We start from the raw sequence: 19,564 nt of genomic DNA, 5'->3' as shown, positions 1-19,564 counted from the left end.
CAAATTCATTCATGCACTCTGGGAGGATCTTGCTGCAGGGAGCAGCCCGAGTGTGTAGATCCTGTGTAAAGATGACAGAAAGCCACTTGACTCTGCTTCTGAGCCTATTGCTCAGCAAATGAGTTGACATGGGTGGAGCTGCTAATCAGGTGGAAAAAAAAGGAATGTATGCAAGCTGTACAGAACCTTGGCAAGGCTCCAGGTGAGTGTTAAAGTCACTAAGACACGAAACAGGCCTTGAGTGTTCACATTGCAAAGCAAAGCAGACAATTTTACCTTATGTGTAAGAACAGCTGTTCCAGCATATTGCCCTCAAAGACAGCATGTTGAAACAGCTGTCCAAGTGTTTCAGAGGTTAATCTACTCAATTAATCATTGTGGGGGTTTTTTTCTCAATGTATAATCATGTTTGTACTGTTCCTCGTGGGCACGTGGACAAAATATTGAATATAAAGTTTTAGTCATCGGTGAAACGCCTGTCAGAGCACTCCGTGTGAAAAACTCTCTTTAAAGTGACACTGGCACTTGGAGAGATAAATGAGAACTTCCCTTGGAGCAGCTGGAGTCACACATTGTCCCCTTTGCCGTGGTGCTGCAGAGGGGAGGACACGATGTCAAATTAACCCAAGTGTGGTTGTTGTAATACCCAAACAATCTGCCCTGGGGAGAGGTGAGCTCTCAGGGTGTTGTGCTCTGAAAATCACACACACAAAAAGGCTACAGCTCCCACCTCGGCTGAATTCATTCTGCAGCATTTTGTGAATGAAATCCCAGGACCTTGCACATTTTCTGCATATTCACTGCCATGGAATTGGAGACAGCCACTGTCAGAAAAATCCTCTGGCAATCCATTTGACCAGAAATAAATAAGATCTAAACATCATTCCCAACCTTTCTAAATATCACTGCACATGTAAAAATAGCAAAATCTTTATATATCATATCCCAGCCCACCTTTCATGTCAATGTTTTTTCAGTCAGATGCAGAGTTTCTGGCTTTGTTTACCCCAAGAGACCACGCAGAATAAATGGGAAGAGCTATCGCAAAAGTTGGTGAAATACAGACTGCAGCAGCTACACACAGCTATGCTTAATAGAGTCTAATAGAGTCTGAAGTCTTTTCCTGTGCCTTGATTTTCCCAGATAATACCTTTATTCCCCTCTGGACCGAATTGCAGTGCATGTTGGAGTGAGGCTTTTTAGACTGAAACTCTGGGTTTGAGATTCTTGTCCAAGAAAGGAGAAAAAGCAAAGAAAGCCAAAGCAGAACTGCAGCAGCAGGGGAGGGAGCTGCTGCCAGCCCTGGCTGCCCCAGAGATGCTCCCAGGCTTTCCCTGATCCTCAGCCCAGCATTACCTGGCCAGGAACCCTCCTCTTCTCCTCCACTCCTGTCACAGTTTGTCTTCAGGAAGAAGTGCAGTTGCAGTTTTATTCCAGGTTGTTCTCCATAATAGCTTTTGTCAAGATTGCATTGGATCTGTGTACCAGAATTAATTGCAACGCTGCTGGGAGAAAAATCCCAAACTAAATCAACAACAACTTGCACAACTGCCTTCATTAACAAAGAGGAACAAAACCAGCACTGAAGTCACATTTGAGGGAGTGCAGCTGGTGGGCTCTGATTCTCAGTGTCATTTGACAAAAAATTTAAAACAAATAGAAAAGTGTGTTTGAATTAGCTGCTGCGACTTCAGATTGACCACTCTGTATCATGTTGGCCACGAAAACAAACTTGCAATAGCACAAGAGAATGCAGAGGGAAATGTTTGATTACTTTGTTTTGCTTTTCGTTAGAGGAGCCTTCTGGCTGTAGTTTTTGGGCTTTTGGAAAGTTCTTGCATCGTGACAAAGATGTACATAAACGTGATTTCTGTTTCAAGGTCCAGTTTATCCAGATCATTCCTGTTGCCTCGAAGAAAACTGAAAATGCAGCAGTTTAAACGAGATACTTTGATCACTGTGTTTAATGTTTTTACTGTGGTGGTTTTTTTTTTTCTGCTCCTCCCTTTTTGGATGAGCACTTTGAAAACAAACTGTGGGGATCTGTGCCAAGTGCATTTCAGCACCAAGGGGGTGAAATACAACCAGGGGGGAGGACGTGCCTAAATATTCCAAGGTGGGGAAAAAGAAGGAAAGAAGCCAAAGTGCTGAGAAGTGGAAGGTGAGGAGAGTTTGCTCTTTTCTGCGTGGTGATTGTGCAGTGGGTGCTCCCAACTGGAAGCACTTTGCAGCTGGAATTTTTTGTGTCAGGTTTAGGGTGGCCTCTAAGTGCAGCACTTTTCCCACCTTTGTCAAGTCTCTGCTAAAATGAGGTGTCAGAATGCCAGAGAAGCACGAGTCCTCTTCAGCCGTGTTTTCTGCAAAAGGCGTTTTCTGCTGTGCTCCTCTGTGCATTTTGCAATGTGCACCGAATCCCCATCAGCTGCAGGACACAAAGGACCTGGCCTCACACCTGGCCCCCCTCCCACCTTACAGCAGTCAACAGCTGGGAAGTGGTGGTGCAAAAAGGAGAAATAAATGTGTGATCATCTGAAAACCTGCCAATTATTAGAGGGAAAGTAAAGAACGAATGGTTAACACAGGCAATTTTAAGGGAGATAAATTTCCTTAATGGAGGTGAATAGCAAATATTCTTTTATTTGAACAGTCCAGCAGGGCTGACCTGATTTCTCTCTGCAGCTCAGGGTGAGCATTTTGGTGTCTCACATTAGGGAAATGGCAGAAAATGGGAGAGGCTTTCATCACTTAGAGAGTTCAACACAAATTGGGGTAATTCCCTTTTACCTCTTTTGCTGTACCCAGTTTATCTTCCTGGAAAATCTTTCCCCATTTCTCATAATGCAACAGGTTCTAAAGAAACAGATCGGGAGGTCTGAATTTCAATCGTGTCTTAATGACTTCTAAAGGCTAATTATGAGGACAATACTTTGGAAGCACAGGAGTCTTTTTTCACTTCCCTTCTGTTGTTTGAAAACCACATCAACCACTCTTTCACATAGGTTACAAACAGCTTAAAATGACAAGAATTAAAGCCACCTTGGAATCCCAGCCTGCTCTGAGTTTGGTGCTGAGGTGTAAGAACAAGAGACCAATGTTAAAATCCTTTATCAAGGAAATGTGCTGTGATTTTGATATTTACTCGCCTTTATGGAATAATAAGTGGAAGACCTTTGTCTGTTTACAGAATGCTTCTATTGAAAACCAATAATACTGTCACTTTCTATTCCTGAGAAACATTGATGTCATCCCCTTTGCCCCGTTTCAGGCCACCTGTGAGGTGACATTGGAAGCCCCCTGGAAGTGGAACATTTTGCAATAGTTTCATATGAAGAGATATTGTGTGATTTTTCCCCTTGAACTCCTGCAGCTGCCAGTGGCATTATAAACTCAAATGCCATTATCATTTTCCACTTAGGAAGGGTGGCAGGTAAAACTCTGTTTCTTCTTTTCCTGTCATCTCTTGCTGCATTTGGAGCCCCCTGCATTTCCTTGCAGGCCCTGATATTTGTTTTGCTGCACAGCTGAATTTCAGTGCCAATAAAATCCCCATTTAGTTGTCATGCAAAAAGGCCACTTAGTAGGAAAAGTGTAGAAATTGGTATTTAAATTGGTCAGAACCAAGAGCCTGAAGAGAGCAAGTCTGAGTTTAACCACAGAACAGGCCTGGGGAATGTGGAATTGTTTTCCTCATGTGCCACTGGCCTGCTGGGATTTCCTCTGCCTGTTATTTGAGATGTATAAGGAAAATAACTGTCCTGTTGTGTTTGGCAGAGCTGAGAACTGGTTTGGAAGTATTGTGGAAAGAGTAGATCCTAGAAGCATTATTTTAAATAAATCATTCTCTATCTAATTCTTAGAACAGATGAAAGAGAGATGGGAAGAGATGAAAAATTCAATAGTTTGATGCTGATTTCACAGCAGTTTTACATTTGTGTGGATACCTGGTCTTCATTATAGTTATTACCTCCAGTCATTCTTTTTTTCTATTTTTTTATTACCTTCTCTCAGATTCTTAACACATTCTTTCATTTGAGGGACTGTATTTCCTAAAAGCTGATGGACTCTGGAGAAATATTGATGTTCTGACAGCAGCAGCTCAGCTTTTGAAACACAGATGATATTGTCCTAGTCTGCAGGAAATAAATACACTGCACAAGAGTTCACTGAGAAATTCAATCATGGAAACAAAAAAGGGATTTTGTTCTGAACCTGAATAAAAAAGAGGTTGTTCTTTGTAAAAGCTGAGCAGGAAAAGAAATAATCAGACATAGGGGCCATGTCAGAACAAGGTGGAACGTCACACAAGGTGAGCAGACTGACAAATTAAAGAACAAAACTCAAGCCAAGAAGAGGCAGAGGAAGGAAGTAAAAATCCTCCAGTAGTTCTTAGATCAGTCAGAAAACTCTCAAAACCTCACCTCAAATAAATCAATGTTCTGATTTGAAAAAAAACACCATTTTTTTAATTTTAGAGGTTTTTTCTAAAAGAAAAATATTCTCAAAGTTGTTTCCTTTACACTCGTTGATTTTCATCAAGAAGCGAATTTGTTTTCTCCAAACCAAAAGCATTCCCAGGCATTGCCAAACACAGCCAGGTGAGATTTTCTTTAGGATTTGTTTAAGTAGAAGCTCAGTGTTGAAGAGCCAGCACTGGCAGGGACGAGCAGGGTGCAGGGCAGGGATGCTCCCAAAATCAGGGAACAAAGCAGCAGGAACCTCTGAGCGTGGAAGGATGGGAAAGGCTGATGCTGCACTGGCTACTGAAATGTTGTTTTTATTTTCCCTGCATCCCAAACAGCAGGAGGAAACTTTATGAAGTGAAGCAGACAAAAGGTGCATCATTTGTGAGTGTGTGTCACTGCCTGCATCCTGCAGGGCTGTAAAAATTATTAAAACTCCCAGGAGGGAAGGAAACAACAATTGTGTGTAGGTGCTGACTGTTTATAGTTCTGTGAGCATGGAGGGATTGAGATTCTCCCCCCTAATTCTAGATTTCAAGTATAAAGAGACATCTGAGCCCTTCAGTAGGCAATGGAGAGAGATAAATCTTGTGAGTCCAGGGAGTGAATCACTCAGTGAAAGTGAACACGTGGCTTTCTTGAGTACAATATCTGTTCTAGGACTTTTAAAGTCAGCTGTTAGCATCTCTTAGTTAAGAATAAAATTAATGCTGAAGGAGAGGATAGTTTATTTGTGGGGGATTTTGAAACATATATATTTTAAATTACTTTATGGCATGTATTTCTAAAAGTTTTTATCATTGTTTTGTACCACTTTATCGTATTTGTGACTTCTGGTTTTTTATGGTATTGTATAATAGTAAATTGAGTCGTTTTTCAAGTGGGAAGACAAATCCTTGCACAATACACAAAAATACCATTCATTAAGATATCAAATACAGCAAGAAAATATAACAGTGCAGTGAGTCAAGGCACAGAGCTTAAAGGAACTGCTGAGAGCAGGCAGCCCTGCAGGGAGGGGTGTGCACTCCACATCTGACACCAACCCATGAGAGCTGGGGCATCACCTGAACAGGTGAAAGCAAGCTGCTCCTGCCAGATGAGGCAGCCCAACTTCAAGAATGAAAAAAATAGCAATTCTTTGGGTAAGAACAGGTCTTTTCCTGCCAGATCAGTGCTTTTAGAGGATTAAATCCTCCTTTTGTAGGACAATGAATTGAGGATCTCACAGCCCCGTGCTCCAGTTTAAACTCCACAATGCCCTTCTCAAATCCATTTAATGTGCCTCCTGCCCTGGCCAGGCCTTCCACCAGTGTTTGAGCTGTGCTGAGGGGGAAGACTTTAAATCATTAAATCCACTTCTTCTGACCCCCTGCCTAGTGACTGCTGGACAGCTGCCTCCTATCAGATCTCCCAGGATTTTGCACAGCGTTCTGGTTGCTTTCCCATGGTTTGTTTTTTTTTTTTTCCTGCTCATGAACGGGTTTTGCTAAGCCAGTGTGAATGGCTGAAGGGAACCAGAGCAGGAGGAGAGAGCACTCTGCTGATGTTGGGACGTGCTGGAATTAATTTGTGCATCCTTCTATAGCATGAAACAGCTGCTGTTAGAGAAGGACGTGGATTTCTGCCCAGGTGGTGCCCGTGGAAGAGGATGAGCACACAAATTGCAGTGCTGAACTCACGTGGTGCTCAGCCTTGTGTTGGAATTCCTGCAGTTTTCCACTCGGGGAAACCGAAGCCTTTTCAAGCCACTGAGTTGCCAGCTCTCCCACTGCACCAGTGGCAGAGAATTCCCTCTGGAAAACCCACCCTTCAGGCCAGTCTGAAAGAAATGGGCAAGGCTAGGAAAAGAGTTAGACAAGTATCTGAAGGAAACTTTTCCAAACGACATCCCCAATGTCGTTAAATATTATTGCAGAGCCAGAAAATTGTATCTTTGACTACTGATGGTGCTCAAGTGGATCTGATAATTATGTTTCATGGCCTCCTTGGACTTCTCTGTGGAGAAAACAATGCCTTTGAGGAATGTTCAGATTAATTATTTCATGGCCATTTGAAAACAATCATTAGTTTATCAGTTTGTGCACTCACTGCTCTTGAGTAGAGAGCTCTGCCCATTTTGTATCCACTTGCAGGGGGATATTGTTTGATTTCAGTCAGAGGGGAGCCACAATTTTATTAAGTCAGAACATGATTATGTTTTTCTGGAACAAAAAGGGAAAAAAACAATATCTTTAAATGAACTGTGAAACTCTAAATATGCTTTAAAATGGTTCCCAATCATCTGCTGCTGAGAAGGACTGGCTTGAGTTTGTCAGGAGAGCATTCAGATCTTGCACAGATTTCTGAATACACCATAAATTCCAGACTGGCAGAGTTTACCAGACTTTTAGGCTGACTTTAGGCCCTGTGTTTCTTGGCTGAAAGGGCCCTGGGTCAGGAGCTCTTGCTGCCTGTCCTCTCTGCAGATATTTAAAATCAGGTTCACAATTGCTGCTCCCCAGCTCCTCCAGCCTCAGGTGTGCACTTGAGAGCCATGGTGTCACAAAGCAGGTTTGGACACGATGTGCTGAGCAGAAATAACCTGAGCCCAGGCTCAGGAAAGGGCTTTTGCTCCTGCACAAGGCACAGTGGAGTCTGCCTGACAGGTTGCAATTACTTCTGCCAAGTGCACCAGGCTGTGTTCTGAACCTTTGCTTAATGGGGGCAGATCTGTTCTGAGTTATGAAAAAAAAAAAACCCCAAACTGCCTCAGGTCACAGAAATGACAGTCTCTGTGTGTCTAATCAGGTTTCACCTTCAGCAGCAGGTTTTGCTTATTCATCCTACACAAACCTCAAAATGAGCTGAATTTCCTTCATAAAAAAAACATGAAATGGAGTAAATCTCAGCTCTGGTTTCCATGAAGTCCAGGATTACCCCTCCAGCTGGCTGTGTGTGTGCCAGGTACCCTCTGCTCAGATCACAGCTTCCTCCAGTGTCTCCGTGGCAAAAAGACAAGTTCTGAAGTTGGGAGTCTCTGCACCGTGCTTCTTTGTGCTAAAGCAAATTGTTTTTGCAGCACTGATACACATCTAGAATAATATTCAATTAGGCTAATGGCTGCTGCTTGCATTGTTCCGTGAGAAGCAGTGATTAGGAACCTCCGTGTAGGGCTCAGTCTGCATTCATTCCTCCTGCAGAACACCTGCACCTGCCTGCCCTGCCTTGGAAACCAAACCTTTGTGTGCAGGGCAGCAAAGGGGAGGAGGATGAGCTTTAACCTGGACACCGGAGGCTGCAGCGTTTGTGCTGCCCATCTGTCAGAAATGACCCCTCCTAGCAGAGATACTCCAGGAAAAAGGCTGGGATGAGGAAACAGCCAGGGGAATGTTGGGGGAGAGTGGGGTGAGTCTCTAGCAGCACACCCAAGGCAGGGGTTACTGACACCTGAGAAATGGGTGATTCCACAAAGTGGCTGCACTGAAATGATGTTTGCAGAGTAAGGAAATAGCTGAAGTTCAGCCCTTTAGCAGGAGGGAGGAAGGAAAGGAAATGAGGAAGAAAAAAAGGTCAAAGAATGCCATTTCTTTGCAAAATTGTTTGTGTTTGCTAATCTTCCATAAACACATAATCCCAGTTGTTTGTTCTTGCCTTTGGGTGACTGAATGGTATCTCTTACCTGATATAATGGTGGAAAATGCAGTTTTCTCACACTCAAGCTTCATTAATATGTATTGGAAAACCTCAAATGTTATTCAGCCACGAGGGGGGAAAAGTACAGAATTGCTGTGGATTATAATAATTTCAGCAAAGCATCTAATTTATATATTAAGCTTGCTTAATGGATTTATATTGCCTTGCTCTTTGATCTGAAGCAAAAGGTGGTGAATAATTTATCAAATAAAAAGCCCTCCCCTAGCCCAGCCCACACGTCACAATCTGCCCTGTAATTTACATTTTTTAAGAGATGCCGTTTCCAGGCAGAAGAACTGGTTCCTAAAAGACTCCTTCTAATATTACAAATGTATTTTTGTGAGCTACACTCTGGGGAAAGAAATAATAATGAAGGAATGCAATTCTACAGACAAATGTTCCAGCTCTCTGCCTTCCTCACTAAAGACACTCATTTCAGCTAAATGCCAAAAGGCATTTAACTGTAGCATTTGTCAGTGGAATAGGGTTGCCTTTAGGTTTCCCTCCTGATTTACAATTGAGTGTTTATTGGGTTTAGTGTACTGTAGCATGTTTTGTTAACCTCTAGAAAAATGCATGCAGCTCGTGCATTAATCCCAGGGATGATACCTGTCAGGAGAGCCTGGGCTGCTCCCACAGGAATCCCACAGCAATCAGGCACTGGGATTAGCTAAACTGGGAGCAGCTAAACTGGGATTAGCTGAACTGGGAGCAGCTAAACTGGGAGCAGCTCCTGAGTGCTCTCTTGTGAGATGCACAGTGGGTTTCTCCATGTCTTTGGTTTTCATGCTAAAGGAGGTGAAAGTGCTGGCAGCTGAAGGGAGCTGGGTGAGCTGCCACAGGGTCACCTCCTAAGGAGCGTTTCGGTCACTGTGGTGCTGTTTAAAACACAATTCTTGGGAATTTTGTGCCTGGAGCTCCTCAGCTGATTTGTGCCTACCCATGGGAGTAATTCCTCAGCAATCCCAGCTCCTGGTTGCATCCACAGCCAACAGCAGTGTTGGCACTCAGAGCTCTCTCGTGGCTCCTGACACATCTCCCATTCACTTTTCCTCCACATTTGTCCAAACCCACGAGTTGTCAAACATTTACTACGGCTGTGAGCAGCGTTTATTCATATTTAAATAAAGCCATTATCCCAGCCTTGAGTTCCAGTAGTTTTCGGCTCTTCCTCTTGAGTATTTCTCTCAGTAGTGCCATCTAATCAGCTTTAGGTTTTAATTAAACAGCTGTCATTTGCTTCCTAGTTCTGTTGCGACCTGATGTTGTATTAAATTTTAATTTAGCCTGGGCTGCATAAGAAGTAGATTCCTTCAGACAACAAAGAAATGCTATTAGCAGGCTACAGTTGTAATTAAGAGCAGCTCTGCTGAAGTGCTGATGCATTCAGGTACAGAGAGAGCTGCAGATAAACACACACACTACTATTATTATTATTATTATTATTATTATTATTATTATTATTATTATTATTATTACTATTAATATTATTCATATTATTAATATTATTTCTATTATTAATATTATTACTATTATTGTTATTATTGTTATTATTATTATTTAGGGATGGAGCCTGTGATATCAATGTGTAGCTCCCACCCAGGCTGGTGACCTGAAGGACTTGGTCAAGATGTGGCAGCTGAAACCCTCAACAAAAGAAATGGGAAAGAATTCCCAGTTTTTTCACCTTGCAGTGCCCACAGTTAGAGCACTGTGCTGGTGCTCCCTGGGTGTTGCTGCTGATATTTCAGTGTGCCATGGGAGGACCTACCCATGTAAATCAGCACAATCTCTACATTCTCTCTATATTCCAGGAGCACTTTTCCTGCAGTAAACCCTCCCATGGAAATGTGAACCAAGCTTTAGAGAATTTAGATGAAATGTTATGACTTGTTGAAGAAGCACTAAAAAGTCTGTTTATAAATCTACTGGACAGTCAATTAGTTCATATTTCTTCCTCAGAGGAAATATTATTTTTGCAGTCTATAAATAGCCAGCTCTTTAGAAGGCCTTTCCACAGCCTGTTATATTTGTGTAACACTCACTCCAGGCATCAGGCACCTGAAATATTGATTTCTCTGGTGGAATTGCTTCCCAGTGAAGTGCAGGGCTTGTGGGGCTGCACCAGCTAATTGGCACGGTGGCTTCAGGACAGTTCTGGTGCTTGTGCTTGTCTCATGCTCATCTTCACCAGGAGTTTAGGACAGCAATGGAAATGCCTTTATCAACTTTACTTGGTCCTTCAGTGCATCAAAGTGTGGCTGCAGCTTTGGCAGCTGAAGAGCTCTTAGGCTTCAAAGGAGGCTGGAGGTTTGTGCTGTGCCTCCAGGGATGGTCAGCACCCCGGTGATAGGACAAACAGCACACAAAACAAATGAGAAATAATAGATCAGGCTGGTGAGGAGCTGGTTCAAGGCCAGCAAAGTGCAGGGAATCCTGTAACCCCTGACTGGGCAGAGCTGTGGATCAGGCTGTGACTGCACACAGGCACTGCCTGCCTGACCTGGAGGAGCTCTCAGCTGAGCTAGCACAGAGTGTGGAAGGGGAATTTGTTTGTGACCTTGGCCAAAAATAGATTTTCCCCGGGTGCACTGAAGAGCATCTCTTGTTGGACAATGTTGGAGAGCTGTTCTTTACGAGCCCTTTGACACAGGACCACCAGGTCTGCATGAAATATCTGATATTTGAGGGCTTAGGATATATGGGATATTTGCAGTGGTGAAATCTAACTACCTCTTCTGTGACTTGTGGATGAATTACCTCCAGTTTCTCTTTGTCTGTCTTAGAAAACCTTTTTCCACCTGAGGTGCACCTAAGTGCTTTCTTTCACCTGCCAGTGCATTTTCTCCTCAGCCTTGTTCAAATCTCAGTCTTTGTAAAGGGTTCTCAGTTATGTTTTCACACTTCCACTTCTGTCACATACTTCTCTCTTTGCCAGTGTCCCTCTCTCCTGGCTGGCAGCTGGTTATAAATGAGCCCATTCAGCAGAAACAAAAACTAGACAGTCATTTACTGTGTAAAACATCTGGTTTGTGCCTCGCAGAGAACAGAACAAAGCCTGGACTCATTTCCTGAGGTGTTATTCCAAAAAGCCTCTCTGCTCAGGATGACTCTTAAATCACATTGAAGTGTGAGTGTGAAGCTGAGCACGTCCTTTTAGTGCTGTTCTGATCAGGAATGGACTCGAGTGTGTGCTGGATGCTTTTCTGGGCCGTGGCTGCCCATAAACACCTCAGAGGCTCTCAGGGGTAGCTGGCACTGCTGTGATTAGTGCTGCAGCTCATTTAATTCAGGGCTCTTTTTGTAGAAGGTTCCGAATATTGATTAATAATACATCTTACTTGCAAGTATTTATTGGTCTTCTCCAGCTGTCCTTAGCTTGTGGTCAATGCCCATTATTCTCTATCAATCTAGGCAGCAGGCAGAGCAAATGATAGTGAATATATCTCCCTATGCAAGCTGCCATCAGATTTTTCACTAAAATCCATTCCTTCTTCCACCAATTCTAATAATGGAATTTAAAGTTAGATTAGTTTGAAGCAACTTCTTTTTATTTTTTTTTTTTTTACCCCTCCCCAACTGGCAAGCAGTTAGTTTTATGGAAGTTGAAAAATGAAAAGGGGATTGATTCAGAGCAGTATTTCCTATTTTTGAGCGGGCTGAGATGAATCTCTGTGAAATCCCAGATCATTCCTTGCCCCATTTGTGTGTCAACTTTTGGGCTGGCAGTCAGCACTGCTTCTGCAGAGCCTGTTCCCCTCCAGCCTGCACCTGCTTATGCCAGGCAGGGCCTCTGTAGCAACTCATTTGGAGTAATTAATCAGACTGCAGCCACACCAAGACACAGAGGAAGGCTGTGTTAATGGAGTCATTAGAGTGCCAGCACTGGGAATTCATCAGGATTACAGATAAACGTGGTTAAGCGTCTCTAGGTGGGATTTTGATGGGGAAAGACTAAAAAAAAATGTATATAGATGCATAGTTTTTCTCCTAATGTGTTTATGGAAATAAATGGTCAACTCACAGCAGAGTTGGCTGGAGCAGGAAGAAGAAATGCCTTTGTCATGGTGGAAAATCATCTCCCAAACCCATCAGGGGCAAAGGAGTGGGAGGAGTTGCTGATGCCCTGGAGATGCTGCTGAGCAGTGCTGTGCTCACAGACTGCCCTGCCCTCGGCCACAGCTGCCCATGGGCTCACAGGCACCAAACCCGCGCCTGTCAAACCCGGGGCTTGGCCGTCCCGATGCCACTTTTGGCCGGGAAAGTTCCTAAAACATTTCAGGGAGCTCCAAGGCTGTGTGCAAGGGAGGGTCCCTGGCACTGCCGCGACCCCTGTGACATCCTGGTGGCGTTGTGCCCCTCTGACACCCATGGTGTGTTTGTGTGTGCCCCCCAGGACACGGAAATCCTCAACACAGCCATCCTGACGGGCAGGATGGTGTCTGTGCCAGTCAAGGTGGTCGCAGTGCAGGAGGACGGGGCCGTGGTCGATGTCTCGGACTCCACCGAGTGCAGATCTGCTGATGAAGACGTCGTGAAGGTGAGGCACATTCCACTCTGTGTGTCTTTATTCCTCCTCCAGCACTCTTGGTTTTCCTGGGATGTTTTTTCTCTTCTATTTACACATCTCTATATACACAAACAATGGGATGGGAATGCTGGAGCAGCTGTCTCAAAGCTTTATCCCATCACAGTCAGGCTCATTTCACAGAACCAAGGGAGATGGAGCAGCTTCAGCTGCTGGCACAGCACACCAAGGTCTCTTTGTCACAAACTCTTTTATCAACTTTCCAGCCAATAGCAGAAATATTAAAAGCTGACAAGTGTTTGCTCAGGCCAATTAATAAATCTGAAGGTACATCTTGCTTTGAACAATGCTTGCTTGTAATAGCTTAAAACAATGGATAAAGCTTCATTATTAAACTTACATATTTCTGCTCTCTTGCTTAACATATTTTCCTCTCTCCACATGTGTCCTGGTGGAACCTCCAAATGTAGCCGTGGAAAGGGGTTTTAACCCTTTAAGTGTGGCAGAAATAAAACACACAGCTACATGGGCGTCTGTCGTGGTAGGAAAGAGAGACACATTTTATTCAGAAAATCGCTTGTTTAAACAGAATGACTCACAACTCCCAGAGCAGAGAAAAGGAGATTGGTTCAGAGAGAAGACACCCCATGGCCAGGGCCTGGGCACACACCACAACAGGGCTTCTCTCTTGGTATTAATTCCTTTTTATTGTGACCAAATGATCACCCTGGGACAGATTTTCCCTGGCTTTCATCTGGACCAGTTTATCAGCTGGGAACAGAGCTCAGAAGCTCTGGCCTGGAATATTTTCCAGGCTGGCTCTCTCAAGTGAGTGTCCACATGTCCACAGCTCATCATCTTCTTGTCCTCACATCTTCAGCATTCCTGCATTTCTCCATCCTGGGTTTTGCTTTCAGCTCGCTGAGGGTTCTGTGCCTTTTCTGTTTCCCCTGCTGGGATTTTCCATCAGGCAGTGGTTCCCCAGTGCTGGCTGCTGCTGAGGAGGGAGCTCCCAGATGTGCTGCAGGGTCCCTGTGGCTGACCCAGAGCTGTTCCAGCTCCTTCCAGAAGGGTCTCTGCTCCTCTGGGCTGTCCTGTGCCCATCATCCCACGGCAATAATGCAGAATATTGGCACTCAGGACAGGGGATTTCCTTCGTGCTCTGGCTGTGTCACCAGTCAAGAGTTTATTATAATGAACTGTGCCCACATCTGGAGGAATAAAAAATAACAACCAGATTGCAAAAAGCATTAAAACCAGAGCTGTGAGCTTTTAAACAATATTGTGCTGTGTTTTAGTGTTTCTTTTTTTCCAATATTACGTTCAAGTGGTTCTGTGTCCCTGACATTGCAGTAAAAATTGTGTTAATGTGACTTTATCAAGACTCTGCCTGCCTGACTTCTGACACCATTGCATGGCTTTCAGCTTTTAGCTCATTATTATTATTTTTAGGCATAAAAGAGGTGCTTTTGAATATCTTGAATGGATTAATTTGTTTTATTATGTGGTTATGGGTGTTCTTGTTTAAAACGAACTTAAAAATTGACTACAGAGAATTCCTAATGGGGTGGGTATTTTAATATTATTTATGGGTTCCATATTTTCCCTTAGGTATCTGATAGGAAAAGGAAAAAAATCCCATTTTTTTTTTCCTGGAAACCAAATTTCTTTGAAGGTCCTAACCAGAGGAACGTGGATGAATATCTTTGTTTATGACTAAATTAATTGTCAAAGGAAAAGAATGCCTTGATAAATGTTGCTATTCTTTCTATTTTTTTCTCTGTGTAGCATACAGCTATTATCTGATTAGTGGGGATTATTTATCAGCTGATAAACATGAACAATCAATTGTATATTATAAACTCAAGTATCAAGTTGTATATCATCAATATATTACTGAGACTTCTTTTTGCACTTCAGGAAACCAGATCCAAAAGATGGTGTGTGGAGGCTTTTATTTTTATTAATTGAGTTTCTTGGACTTGCTGTACTTTGAGAATACTGGACTGAACCAGACAGGATTTACAGTGATTTTTTTTTTTTTTAATTATTATTTTTGGTAGTGACTTGAGAAAATCAGGTCTTCATTTGCCTGCTTTAGGAAATTATTTGGGTTTCAAATCACTGGCAGCAGGGAATGCCCCCAGGACCCTGGCCCAGACCTGGTACCTGTCTCTCAAATATTCTGACATCATGACCAACCCCACGAGGTCTGAATGTGGTCTTTGCTGGGTGGATATTGCCTCATCCCGCTGGTATAAACTGGCAGTAATGTTATTTTTGTGAAAATTGCAGCACACTTGCATGATTTCAGTCAGAAATTACTGAGACCGAATGCTGTTCAGGCATAATTTTTTTAACTGCAAATATATGTATTGGTTGCAAGATTGAATCCATAACAATTAATTAGCTGAGTTAAAATTTAGTACGGGGTTTATGTGCCGATATTTTTTCAGAAAAATGCATATTCCTTTTTACAAGCCCCTTTGGTAAAGTCAATATTGACTTTGCTTCTGAGTTTCTGTTGCCTTTTCCATCTAGGCTGCAGTGCTAAACCCTCTAATGAGAGTTTCCAGGCATTTTGGATCTAATTGCCTTATCTTAAGCTTCTTTTCACTGTTAATTCTGCCTTTATTGTTTCTTTGATACTGGAGACATATTCCTATTCTTTTGGGCAGAATAGAGTGTTGCATTCTTAACCTTTTATTTCTATTTAATAGCTAATGATTTAATAGCCAATTAATGAGACAATTCTTTGATCACTGCTCTAACATCATTATTTTCAGTTAAGACAGCGAATTGAAGCTAGATTAAATAAAAAACAAGCTTCCACCCAGGCTTTTATGTATTTATACCAAATGTGTTTCTCTGGGCAGGGACCTGATACTGCTCAGAGATGGGCAAAGAGATGAGCAAGTGATTTATTTTTGTGCCAGAGCTGTGAATCCTCCCTTTTCTCAGCCATCTATCCCCCAGCCTAACAGTTTAATTACTTCCCAACGAGAGAATATTTCAGCCCCTTTTTCCAAAGCCTACCTAATTAGTGGTAAATATAATAAAACACACCCAGGGTTTTTTGACCTTGTATTTTTTAGCACGATGTGATCTTCAAAGGAATCTGACAGAGGAACTTGCTTTAGTTCATCCCAATCCCTGCTTCTAGATTTGCACTTAAGTCTTAATTCTGGCCAACCCTTCCACTGGGACTGGCTGCCCTCTAAAATATTTTGATGGAAAAATTCCTGTAAGTCAATGAAAGTCTTATGCTTATTCCATTATTTAAAAGGAACATTTAATGCTGTTGGCATTTGAGGGAAAAGATTGGCTTTATGATTAAGGCACTGAAATGCTTCTCAGCATTAATTTCCATATCTCTTGCTGATTTCCTGTGTGACTGTGGGTAAATCACTCATTCCCCTTGGAATCTCGCTTCCTTATCTGCTAACAAGGACAGAAATTCATCCTTGTCCCCTCCTCCACCTGCATTATATGGTTTCCAAAACTTCTGTTGACTCTGGATGGCCAAAATCCTCATCTTCACCTCATTCACCTCTGTCTTCAGTCTTCTTCTGACTCCTCTCTTCCAGGACTTCTCTCCCTGCTTTTCCTGCAAACTCCAAATAAATACATCAGCTTGTGAAACAGAAAACACAGAAACGGTGGGAAGTTGGCAGAAGTTGGCTGCAGAAGGTTTATTGCAGGAGGAAATGGACCCTGAGGGCTTTGGCACGGGCAGCCTTTAGCCAGAAGCTCCAGGCAAGGGTCATGCCCCACCCCTGTGCAAGTGCCTTTAAAAGCCCGAAGTGCAGGAATTCCACATGAAGGAAAATCCTGAAGGCTCTGGAGTTTCATGGTAGTAAATGTAAACATCGCCATCAGCATCAAATGAGGAAATTCTAATGAGGACAGCTTCTCAGTCCAAATGTTTATCTCAGTAGTGTAACTGAAAGTGAGACAGCTGCCCAATTAATTCATCCTTGGATTAGTCATAATTCCATGTCCTCTGCAAGTTATGCACAAAGTGACTGATTGTTCCAATTAATCTCTGCAGTCACTCAGTGCCTTACACCATCGACTAATTTAGCCTAATTTTTTTTTTTTTAATTATTATTATTTTTGGAGGAGAAAAGGCTCTCAGTAGAACAGCAGGGAGTCTCCCCCTGCCCATTTCTGCCCACACATGGATGCAGTAGGAGCAGGCTCCCCGTGCCCAGCACTGGGAGCAATGGTGTTCAATAATACCCCATGAACCCCATCTGTGCCAGAATGTGCCTTCCTCGTTATCTTGCTAGAGGAAAGCTCTTCAATGAATTATTTTTCACCTTTTCATAATTTCCTGTCTAATTATAATGAAAGAAAAATTAAAACCGTTCCTGCCCTCTACACAAACCTTATCTTGAACTCTCCATAATTAATGGTAAAACAATAGAAGACCTAATTTTCCTGGCAGCAGCCAGCCAGGCTTTCTCTAATGTGCAGAGAAAACCAGGGTAACAAAGGCAGGAGAGGTAATAGCTGAGATAGATAAAATCTGAGGAGAGTTCTTCCCTCTTCCAGACAAAGCAGATGAGTGACTGAGGACCTTGTCCAACAGCCCTGGGCACAGAGATCTCCAACCCCAGCACAAAAACTGCTCCAAGGATCCCACGGGCAAAAAACAAACAGGGAAACCGAGGGATACTGAGCTTCTCCAATTTAGATGACACTGGATTTTTGAGAACAATTCCTTGCTGCAGACTCACAGCACATTCTTAGGACAATTTACAGAAAGAAGCCTGCCCGGAGTTGTTAAATACAACTATTGATGCAGCAGCTCTGAAAACAAAGCCAGAGCTTGTAATTTGCAACTTCTGCAGCTGCTTTGCCATTAAAGTATGTGATCAAGAATGTGATGGTCTTGCACATAAAGCAGAGCTAATCTTGTTCCTCCATCTATCATATTTTTGAGTACCTATCACTGTATTTCCTAACAGCTTTATTTTGTGGTCACTCGTGCAGAAATCACCTTCCTCCAGGAGGCCAAACTCCTTCTGGAAGCTGTGAAAATCCTCTCTGCTTGTTTATATGATGGATTTACTTTGGTGCCACTTGGCTTGTTGCACTATTAATTTTGAACCAGATCTTGTTTTCCAAGTGATCTTTTTTTCTTCAGTGAAATGGTTCAGGACTGGCAGCCCTGGAGACGTGGCTGCCCCAGAGCAGGGGCGACCAAAAAAAAAAAATCTTCTGAAGTGCGAGTGTTTAATTTGGTGAGTCCTTCTCCCTGTCCATCCTGTCCTTTTCATCTCAGCTGAGGGACTCAGTGCCCCGAGCTCCGTGGAATGAGCAGAGGGCAGGCACAGCTCCTGAAACCATCCCTGCCCTGCAGCCTGGCTGAGGCAGGAGCTGTAGGGCAGGGGACATTCCTCAGCTGGGCAGGACTGGGAGCTGAGCAGTCTTTTTGGGGCTCAGGAGTTCTGGTTTGGCTCTCTGCTTTGCTCTGACATGCTGCTGGCTCTGCCTCAGCAGTGCCCTGGTGATGACAGGGACACTCCTGTCCCAGGAGGATTTATTGGCAAGAAAGAGTTGTCTTGTTTAACATCTTGCCTTTTGGATCTGTAGACAGATATGCCTAATTTAAGGCAATAATGAATTCTCATGGAGCTGTTTGCAATTCATCAAACTTATAAATTAGAGCTTCTTACTATTTCTGGTTGTTTTGGACAAAATCCCCATTCTCTATGTCCCCATGCAAAGTTCATCTTTATGAGTCATTAGAGATGGGCAGGAGAGCACATCAGATTTCTCCACAATATGTCTGCTGTTGAATTAAGGATTTTACTCTTTGTTGAAATATCAGAGGCTCTGACATCCAGGTCACCAGATTCTGCTAATTAGTTTTCTAGCTTGACAAAGGATGATCAGAACAGAGGACCACAGCCACTTATTGCATATTAAAGATTGAGCTTAAAACACTCTTGTTACACAGCAACAGGTGGGAATCTATATTGTTTTAGGACTGTGCCAAGCTCAAACTTTGTGTTTGGAGTTATATTTGCACACAAACCAGCTCCATGTATAGCAATAACGATGCCAGCGAGGCAGTTGCACAAAAATCACATATTGAGGAATTAATATTCTGTATACAGCACACGTTGTACACAGTTTATAGCAAAATATATGTGTGTGCCTTCCTGAAGCTATTTTTGAACACACACAGTCTTCAAAGCCAGCTTGAGAAAACAGTGTTTTGTCTGGGAGAAGGATTCGTTCAGAACAGACCACACCGACATGTGCAATTACACAGATTTCGGCAGAGATGCTTATGGTGTCTTCCAAGGCACCAGCTGCTACTTCAGAGGAAGAAAACAATTCTATGGCTTAGCATTTGGCTGCTCTGAGAGCAGAAATGCAAAGGGCACGGATCCCAGTCCTGGGAAACAATCATTACCCAAACCATAGCACTGCTCAGGAGAAACTCGGAATATTTTATACTAAGAAATGCACAGAGTAAATAAACAGCTCAGTCCGGGCAAACAAAGGCAGCAATAAGTGGCTGTTGTTGGGAGAAAACGACAAATCTTTTACAGGCTTTTTCTCCAGATTCTGTTGGACATGAACTCTACTTTGTAAACTTTATCCTAGCTGGCCATTTAAATATTCTAATTGCAGCTATGTGAACCTCATGATTCCGAGGCTTTCACACCTCTTGAACTATCATTCTGGCTGGGCAAATTAATTCAGATTCCCGTTGTCATCAAAACCCCTGGGGCCACGCTGTGCTCTCAGCTGAAGTCATGCGAGTGTTTGACAGGCACTGGAGTGACAGAGGGCAGGATTTGCTCTTTTTTTTTTTTTTTTTTGTGGGAAAGTTAAAGCAGCTTAGAGCAGGTAAATTAACTGTCAGCCTTTTCTGTGCTCC

At 43.0% G+C, this 19,564-nt stretch overlaps 1 protein-coding gene across 3 annotated transcripts in view; it reads left to right on the top strand.

Moving 5' to 3' along the window:
* TMEM132B (transmembrane protein 132B) overlaps positions 1-19,564 on the top strand; it is a 219,211-nt gene that overhangs the window by 163,568 nt on the left and 36,079 nt on the right. For all 3 annotated transcript variants that reach the window (XR_015807610.1, XM_088175778.1, XM_014887571.2), the window contains one exon: positions 12,532-12,675. Coding sequence is in view for 2 of the 3 variants with exons in the window: in XM_088175778.1 (XP_088031904.1) it covers positions 12,532-12,675 (144 nt within the window). In the remaining variant the exon portion in view is untranslated. The remainder of the gene's footprint in view (positions 1-12,531; positions 12,676-19,564) is intronic.

The sequence above is a fragment of the Sturnus vulgaris genome, chromosome 19 (assembly GCF_052056855.1).
Source record: "Sturnus vulgaris isolate bStuVul1 chromosome 19, bStuVul1.hap1, whole genome shotgun sequence".
In the NCBI taxonomy this organism is placed as follows: domain Eukaryota; kingdom Metazoa; phylum Chordata; class Aves; order Passeriformes; family Sturnidae; genus Sturnus; species Sturnus vulgaris.
The sequence above is the reverse complement of the archived record's forward strand: the minus strand, read 5'-3'. Positions and strand labels throughout refer to the sequence as shown.